Genomic DNA, 9308 nt, shown 5'->3' with positions numbered 1-9308 from the left:
AAGTCCTCAAGATTAAAGCATACTACAACAAGATGCTGAAGCGTGTTGTCATAACATGCATGAAAGACCTTATGAGTTACATGAGTCATGGAAAAGCCTCTTTTGAAATAGAAAACTCAATCGAGAGCGAAAACGAAAACGAAAACCCAGAGGATGAAACCAATGGGGGCGAAGAGATGGTTATGGCAAATGACTACTCCTAGCTATGAAAACCGAATCGAATTGTCGAGAAGGTAAATCATAATTGAAACTCTTTAGATTAATTTTAACAATTTTTACAAAATAATTTTGTTAAATTTCATTTATAACTTGTTTTCTGACCAAGTTGTAATATACTCCCTTCAGCGTCATCAATTCGTCGTGTTTACCGCATTCGACAATTTGTCCATCTTGTAACACGCAGATTTTGTCTGCGTTTTTGATAGTTGACAGTTTGTGAGCAACAACAATTGTTGTTCTTCCTTTTGCTGCATTTTCAAGTGCATTTTGCACGACACTTTCGCTCTCGGCGTCAAGTGCACTTGTCGCCTCGTCGAGTAGAAGTACTTTTGGGTTTCTAATAAGTGCTCGTGCAATTGCAATTCGCTGCTTTTGTCCACCAGACAACTGACTTCCTCTTTCCCCAACAAGTGTGTCATACCCATCTGGCATCCCACTGATAAAGTCGTGGCAATTAGCCCTCTTACATACTTCCACTATTTCTTCCTCATTAATTTCATCGCCCTCTTTTGCACCCAAAATGATGTTTTCTTTAATAGAAAGTTCAAACAAAATTGGCTCTTGTTTAACAATCCCAATTTGTTCTCTGAGCCATTTCAAATTGAGTTCTCTCACGTCTTGTCCATCGACTTTAATTGACCCTTTCGTGACATCATAATTGCGTTGGATCAACTGAATTAAAGTGCTTTTCCCACACCCAGACGCTCCCACAATCGCCACTATTTCTCCCTTGTTAATTTCGAGTTCAAATCCTTTCAGCACGTCCACTTCTTTTCGACTGGGATATGAAAATTTGACGTCTTCAAATTTAATCGTCCCGTCACATTGTGTCGGGGTAAATCCATTTACGTTGTTTGCGTCTATATCCGGCTTCCTATCAATCATTTTGAATATCTTAAAAGCCGAAACCCTTGCAATAGAAATTGCTGAAATTGGTGTTGAAATTGATGAGAGTGACATCGTTGCCTTGATGACCACAGTAAACACAGTAAAGATCTGCCCAGTCGTTACATTATGGGAACCACCTCTTCCACTGATCACAAGTGTCCCATAGAAGAGGCCGAGTGCAAAAGTACACAAATTAACAAACATAAAAAAGCCCATCCCAAGCCCTATACAATTTCCTCGTAAAATACACCAATTGAGTCCTTTGAATATGTTTTCTTTGTAATTCTCACAGAAATTGTGATATTGTCCAAAGGCTTGAACTGTTCGAATATTGCCAAGCGTCGACTCGGCTATGGAACTTGCTTTGGTGTCATACACTTGACTCTTTTCCGTCGTCTTTTTAGCAGAAAACCCAATGAATGAGGTACTTAACACCACAAAAGGAAGGGATGAGAGAATCACTAAAGTCAAGTCCCAACACTCTATAAATCCAATGACAAAACCAGTTATTGGAATCGCAAAGGCTTCTATTAAAAGACCAAGTTTGTATGAGAAACCTTCCTGAATAAGTTGGACGTCTGTCGCAATAGATGATGTGAGACTCCCAAAGTCGTGAAAGTCATAGAAAGCAGCATCTTGATGTATCAAAGACGACATATACAGCTTACGAAGTTTAATGCCTTGTCGCTCAGAAACAGTGAACAGACAAAATCGACTTATTAATCGACCAACAGCACATCCTAGTGAAATAAATAACAAACGAAGTACCAAAGTATTGACAGAAGATGAAACTGAATCAAACTGTTTGTTAAAACTTGTTGTCTTATTAAAATAGTATACTAATCTATACTAAACTATAATATAATTTATTTATTATTTATTATATACTTTTATTATTAATTATTTGATTTGATTTAAACTTAACTAGATTTAAATTTTATTATATTATATATATAATATATAATTTATTAGAGTAATTTAATTAAACTAAATTTAAATAATAATAAAAACTATATATACCAACAAAAAATATAGTTTAATTTATAATAAATTAATATAATTATAGTATAATTATATAAAGGATTAAATACAAACGATACGTCTATTCATAGCATATTGCTCGGTAAGTGGAAGGGTATTTACATCTACCCCACCACTCCCAGTCACATTGAAAGCATCAAAAACGTTTCCTAGAATTAGTACTACGAGTGGGTCTAATATCCCAACAAGAAGTGACCCCACTAATCCCCAAAACAATAAAATTTGGTCTATTGTTTCAAAAAAACGAAACATTTTGAAGAAGTTTTCAGACCCACTTTCAATTTTAATATCGGGCGTTTTTACAGTGTCAAAATTGATGTCATCTTTCTCACCATCTTGTAAAGCAGAAAAATGTTTCTTTGTGTTTAAAATACCAATGTCTTCAGAATCGTCTTTATGAATGTCAAGTTCTATGTTATCCATTTTAAATTACTTTTGTATTATAAAGATCTCAATTTACTTTCTATTCATAAATTTAAATTTGTGTTTTTTGAGTTTTAACACAATTGATTTGTTTGCATATACGAATTTGGAATTTGTTGCAAGATTTGTTTCTCATTAAACTTTAATCTTTTTCATATTAAAAGGTGTATTTAATTGTTAAAACAATTAAGTATTCAAAATAATTTTGATTTGACTATAAGGTAGAACAAAAACTAGAGTATAAAAACTCTTGTTTTTTATAGTAAACATTTGATAGTTTTTTATTGTATGATTTTTATTCCTTTTATTGTTTTAAGTCCATTCTTAAGAATATCAAATAATAACAACACTTGTTGTATTATAATAATTAAAGTGATAATTCAAGCACATCAACAATCTTTTCATTGTCATACAATCACAAAATTTATTGCAATTATAAATTATTAATACAGTTGGGTGATCAACCTTTGCCAAGCAAATGAACCTTAGCCCAAAGAAAATTAATTATTTTCTATTGTTAATTAAACTGATAAACTATATAAAGTCAATTTTAAAACCGTGCAATTTTGACGTGTCAGTGCAACTTTGTTTATAGTATAATTATAGTAAAAAAATTATATGTTTTAATTAAACAAAACAAGAAAACACAAACAAAATTCTTTAAAACTATTACTCTAATTAATATACTATAACTAAACTATAACTAAAGTTGCACAATTTTTCTCAATTGAATTTTTGGGTTGCACCATTCAACTTTCTCCTGTTTACCAAAATTTTGCAGCGAGAAAATCTTTGAATCACACAAATTGGCTTTTCTTATTTTTTTTATAAAGAGATGTTTAACATCTGTTTTATCCACAATCGATATACAACGCCTTTTTATTCGTTTTGTATGACAATTGGAATTTTGGAATTTTTATGCTTTTTAATTTAACAAGCAGTTGAACTTATCATTTAAATATCGAGTTATATTTTATGTTGATTGATAACATAATTCCACTTTTTGTTATTGTTATTGTTATTGTTGAAAAATAGAGTTTCGCCTTTGTTGTGAGTAAAAAACAAAGAAAAAATAAAGTTGCACACTTATTCTGAATGACTTTATATATATATAAAAATCATTTTTCTAAAATATTTGTTTTTTAATTAAAATCCCGTGTTTTTAAAGAAAATAACAAGTACTTTTATTGGGTAAAGTACATTTTCTAAGCTAAGGTTCTTTTTCTTTTACTTTACAAATAATTAAAACCATTTCAAGTTGGATTTATCGAGTTTAACGATTTTTTATAATATATATTTTTATTTCAAAATTGGCATTGTAATTAATATTTAATTCGCTTCATTGATATTTACAGAGAACAAAATAATATATCAAAATTTAAGAATCATACAGAGATAAATAAGATGAATATTAAAAAACATCCAATTGATTATTAACATAAGTCATTTAATAAATAATTAAAAAAAAATTCGAAAACGAACTTTAAATCGATACCAAAGAAATACAAAAAATGACGAAACTTGAACCTTCACACCTAACTCTTGTTTTAAAGTACCTCAAAACTCCAGACGACTATGTTAAAATTTCTCAGGTGTCTAAAAAGGTTGTTCAGTCTATTTCTTTTCTCACATCAAATCCAGTGCCAATACCCCCACAATATCTTTCAAAGTTCTTTCCCAAAGCCACAGAGATCAACGTGTGGGATAACGAACAGCTGACCGACTATTTGACATTCGCCGACTTCGACATATTATCAAAGAGATATCTCAACATCCTTTTTGAAGTTGATTACACAACAGCAAAAAGTCTTCAAAGTGACAGTGTAGTGTTAAAGAAGGTCACTTTCAATGCCACAGACCGCAAGACATATGGTTCAAATTTTAAAGAGTTTTCCGAACTTCCACACATTAGTGCACTCGACGACTGCTGTTTTGAAAACGAAAACAATATCAAAAGTGTTGATGTCCCACAAACAGTCACACGTCTTGGTAATAAGTGCTTTTCCTCGTGTTCGTCACTTGACTCAGTTGTCTTCTCAAAACATCTCCTTGAAATCGGAGACGAGTGTTTCGCTAAATGCAACAATCTCATCAGCATTGAAATACCATCAACAGTGACTTTACTTGGAGACTCATCGTTTCAGGATTGTGGTGCTTTAGATTTGGTAAACTTTTCCAACTGTTTGCTATTTTTTTATTTTATATTTTATGTACTAGATTATCTACTTTATTATTCTTTTTTAATACATTTGTGTAACTTATTAGCAAATAATAAACTATAATTTTAATTATAATATATATTATTATTATATTAATAATATACTATTAAAATTATTTATTATATTATTAATATACTATAAATAAACTACAAATATATTATAATTATACTATAAATTAACTATAAATTAACTATAAATTAACTATAAATTAACTATTAATAAACTATAAATATATGCTATTAATATATACTACTAATATACAATTATTTCAATTGACCGAAAGATGACCAAATGCCAATGTATAATAAGGAATTTTCAGAATTGGGATGTCTTACAGAGATCAAAACAAACACTTTTAATGGATGTACCAGACTTCAAGTAGTTGAAATACCAAAATGTGTTGCTTCATTGGGGGATAAATGCTTTAGTGGGTGTAGTGATTTGGGAGGCATTACGATACCAAAGGGTCTTACATTCATTGGTCCGTATTGTTTTGAAGACAACTCGACACTCACAGAATTGACAATACCAACGAAAGTAGATACGATTGGTGAGGGCGCGTTTAAGGGATGCGGTTCATTAAAGGAACTTACAATTTCGGGCAACGGGATAGCAAATGTGGGAGACAGCTTGTTTGAAGGGTGTTCTTCGCTTAAACAGTTCAATGTGAGTCAATACGTCAAATCGATTGGCATCGAAACATTCAAAGGATGTGAAAATCTTCGTGAAATTGTTATACCAAGTAATGTCTCTTCAATTGGAGACAACTGTTTCGAAAATTGTAAAACACTGAAAGAAATTACATTGAACGAAGGTCTTCTCTCGATTGGAAATTATTGCTTCAAAAATTGCACAAGTCTGACAGAGGTCGAATTACCAAAATCAATTAGAAAAAGAGGAAGAGAGTGCTTCCCGTCGGGAATTACAGTGAGAAACAAATAACGTGAAAATAACAGATTTTTTATTGAATTTAATGTGTTTTATTATTTAAGTCAAATTTTTTTAAAAGTGGGAAAGAAGAGTAATCATTGTTTTCCCAAAAGTGTGTATTTTTGATTAAAACCTAAAAATAGTTTTCCAAGTGTGGTTTTTGAGGTTAGCTTGATTACAACTGTTCTATCTTGATAAAAAGCTACAGAATTGTTTTGTTGGATGAATGTATTTTTATTCTATATTAATTATTACAACTGGAAAGTGAATTTCCTTTAATAAATAAAAAAAATTGGCATTTTTAAAATGGGCAAACAATCATTATTATGAATAACAACCAACTTTTAAAGTATAGGTCTAATACTTCAGAATCATATAACCTATTACTACTTCTATGTTATGAAACTTTTCAATAATTTTAAATGATCATTATTATATTAATGTAACAAGTTATTACAGTGTGGTTAAAGTTGGATTTAGTGATAAAAATGTTAGATAGATAATCAATTGAATACACAAACTATTATATACAAATTATTAAATTGTTAATATCGTTCAATTATAATAATAATAAAATACTGACAACCAAATTTAACATTGTTTTTACTTATTGATTCTTATTTTCTTTGATTACCTTTTTGCACTTCATAAAACAGCATTTTTCAATCAACGTGACTGTGCTTGGTATGGTGATTTCCAGAGATTGACAATCATAAAAACAGTTGTATCCAATCGACTTTACACGACTTGGTATTACAACTGTTTGTAATTTGGTACACAGACTAAACGCACAAGGTCCCAAAACACTGACGTTTTTGGGTATATCAACTTTTTCCAAATTTTTGCAATTTAAAAAACACTCGAAAGGTATTTCTTGCAATTGTAAAGGAAGACTTATATTCTTTAACATGTGACAATCGAGAAAACAAGACTTCCCAATACTAGTAACCGTGCTTGTGATGTCAACCGAGACAAGAGATTCACAACAATTAAAACACAACTCACCCAAAGTGTCGACTCTTCCTTTAATATAACACGAAGTCAACTTTTTGCAATTGTCAAACGCCTTTTTACCAATAAAACACTCACAATCGGGTATTGCAATTGATTTCAACGAGGAACAAAATTGGAAACAACAATCGCCAATCGACTTCAGGTGGTCAGGAAACGAAAAACTGCTCAACGCACTGCAAAAACGGAAACAATACGGTGGCAAAGAAGTGAGTGTTTCTGGCACACTGATTGATGTGAGATGGGAACAGTTTTCTAATAAACATTGTCCGATTTTTAAGACTGTTTTTGGGAGATTCAGTTCTTTCAATGCAAAACAGCTATTAAAACAAAAACTCCCAATTTGTCTCAGGTTGCTTGAAAGTGTTATTGCGGTTAACTTTTCACACCAGTTAAAACAGTTATTATTGAGTGAAGTGATTGTATTTGGTACTATAACGGTTTCATATTTAGAACGCATATACAACTCATTACCAAGCGTGTTGATTGTACTTGGTATATCGTCACTATAGACATATTTGTCACTTACTGTGTATACAACATTCTTAAATGAAATATTTGTGTGTAAATGGCGTTGAGTGCAAGTGTAGGTCACTGCAAACCAAACATTGATGTGGTAAAAGTCGAGTTTGTGTGTTGTTTGGTGTTTCTTTTCATCGAGTATTGTATTACCAAAAACTTCATCGTCACCGTCCCATAAATTGAGTGTTTCAATGTGTGGGAAAAACTTGATTGTCTTTGTGTTTATTGGGACGGGGTTATTGTGAAATTTGTCCATATTTCCTTGAAACTTTTTACACACCATCTCCAATACAATTAAGTCATTTATCGTTGAAAAATATTGTGAAACGACCATCATATGGTACACATCAAGTTGCTTCATTCTTTGAATTTAGTTTTTTGTTTTTTATTGTACTTGCACTTCTCAATTTTATTGTTAAAATATAAAATTAGTCGGTTTTATTTCACTTAAAATATGTCTAAATAAGTCCTCAATTACCTAAGATGCTTTTCAAAACACATTATTTATTTATATGATGTAATTACAAAAATGAAAAAAGTTCGTGTGTTTAAAACATTAGAATCAATTCAGAACACATGAATATATATTATTAAATTAATAAATATATATTTATTCGATTTCACAAAAATTCTAATATAATAATACATGTAATGATGAGTCGGTGTATACTCCATGCACGTTGTTGTGGCTATAAAAATATGACATTTTTATCAACATCATTTCAATGTTTGAAATTGTATATATGAGTGTTTGAGTAGATCTACATCACTATATGTTGTGATTTTAAGTACATGAGTCACCTTTATGGGATACTAGGCTTTAAATAATTGTGATTTCAATAGATTAACAATCGACAATAATGTATTTATTAATAAACTTCTATTCACTTGAAACGCACTCACACATATTAATTTTTGTGGTTAAAGTGTATACCTTAAGACACATACAAGTATCGTCAAAAATATTATAAAATGCTCAGTAATCACATCCTAGCTTCTGGGTTTTCACAGCGCAACTTTCTTGAATAAAATTACTTTTTTTTCAATTTACAGTCAAAGTCGCTTATTTGTAGGTTAACTGACCAATCAAAATCAAAACATACAAATAGGTTGTATCTTCTCGAAACCGAATAATTAATTGAAATCAATTAAAATAACTTTATTTTTAGAGTGTATCTGAAACAAAATCTAATATGGAATAAGACTTCTTTTGTATTTTTTTAATTCATTTAATCTAATTATTTTAAGTTTCTGTTAAAATGGTTTCAATATTTAATAATTTTTTTATATTTTATTTAAAAAATACTATAATTAATAATATTCTTTGATTGATAATTGCATATGTAATACTGAGGTTTCGACTAATAATTGATAATTTTTATACCATTGTATAAATTAAATATAAGAATTATATTTGGAGGTTTTTTTGAAAATAATTGAAAACCTTGTTCATTATTATTAAAATAGTATTCAAATAATAAACTAAACCTTAGGATTCGTCGAAACTTTAGTCTTATATCTGTAATTATATTATCAGTCTTAAAACGGTAATAGTAAATTTTTTGACCGTTAAAACTGGAATATTACGGGAAACTGTTGAAAAATCTCCAAAAACACTATTTTTAATTTTATTTAGTTTTCTAACTTTTTTTAATTCCTATTTTTTAAGGCTTATTTTGTGTATTTATTTTGTCAAGCGGACAACTATTTACAAGCATACTTTATTAAAAGACTAAAAATTAAAAATATGGTTATTTTTATTTATTTTTGATAATTATAATAAATCAAAGAATATTCTTCCAAATTCTTAGCAAAACCTACAAATAGACAGCTTTTTATGCAAGAAAACCCACAAATAAGCGACTTTGACTGTATAAGTCACAAATCAATACACCTTTTTTAATTGTAAAAAACAAGGAAATTTGTTTTTCTTCAAGAACTATATTCATTTGGGAATTTTTCTTTTGAAAAGTGTGAACAAAAAAACTTGTTTATAATGGCAATGTCTTGTTTGTGGCTGCTGGCTGCTTTGAACTTTTTGAGTCTAAAATATAG

General features: G+C 29.8%; 3 protein-coding genes across 3 annotated transcripts; 1 reads left to right on the top strand and 2 right to left on the bottom strand.

Moving 5' to 3' along the window:
* Positions 1–291: 291 nt before the first annotated feature.
* On the bottom strand, positions 292–2571 carry EIN_069040 (multidrug resistance protein, putative; the record flags this gene model as incomplete). Its single annotated transcript, XM_004182848.1, has 2 exons — positions 292–1908; positions 2203–2571. 2 exons carry the CDS (start codon positions 2569–2571, stop codon positions 292–294), a joined length of 1986 nt encoding a protein of 661 aa, XP_004182896.1.
* A 1511-nt stretch (positions 2572–4082) lies between these two features.
* EIN_069030 (hypothetical protein) lies at positions 4083–5732 on the top strand (the record flags this gene model as incomplete). Its single annotated transcript, XM_004182847.1, has 2 exons — positions 4083–4752; positions 5074–5732. 2 exons carry the CDS (start codon positions 4083–4085, stop codon positions 5730–5732), a joined length of 1329 nt encoding a protein of 442 aa, XP_004182895.1.
* An 83-nt stretch (positions 5733–5815) lies between these two features.
* Positions 5816–7614, bottom strand: EIN_069020 (hypothetical protein; the record flags this gene model as incomplete). Its single annotated transcript, XM_004182846.1, has 3 exons — positions 5816–5922; positions 6059–6077; positions 6355–7614. The coding sequence occupies 3 exons, from the start codon at positions 7612–7614 to the stop codon at positions 5816–5818; spliced, it is 1386 nt and encodes a 461-aa protein (XP_004182894.1).
* Positions 7615–9308: the final 1694 nt, after the last annotated feature.

Source organism: Entamoeba invadens (assembly GCF_000330505.1).
Source record: "Entamoeba invadens IP1 unplaced genomic scaffold scaff_1105074726193, whole genome shotgun sequence".
Classification (NCBI taxonomy): domain Eukaryota; phylum Evosea; order Mastigamoebida; family Endamoebidae; genus Entamoeba; species Entamoeba invadens.
Note: the sequence above shows the minus strand (reverse complement) of the source record. Positions and strands in the feature narration are given on the sequence as shown.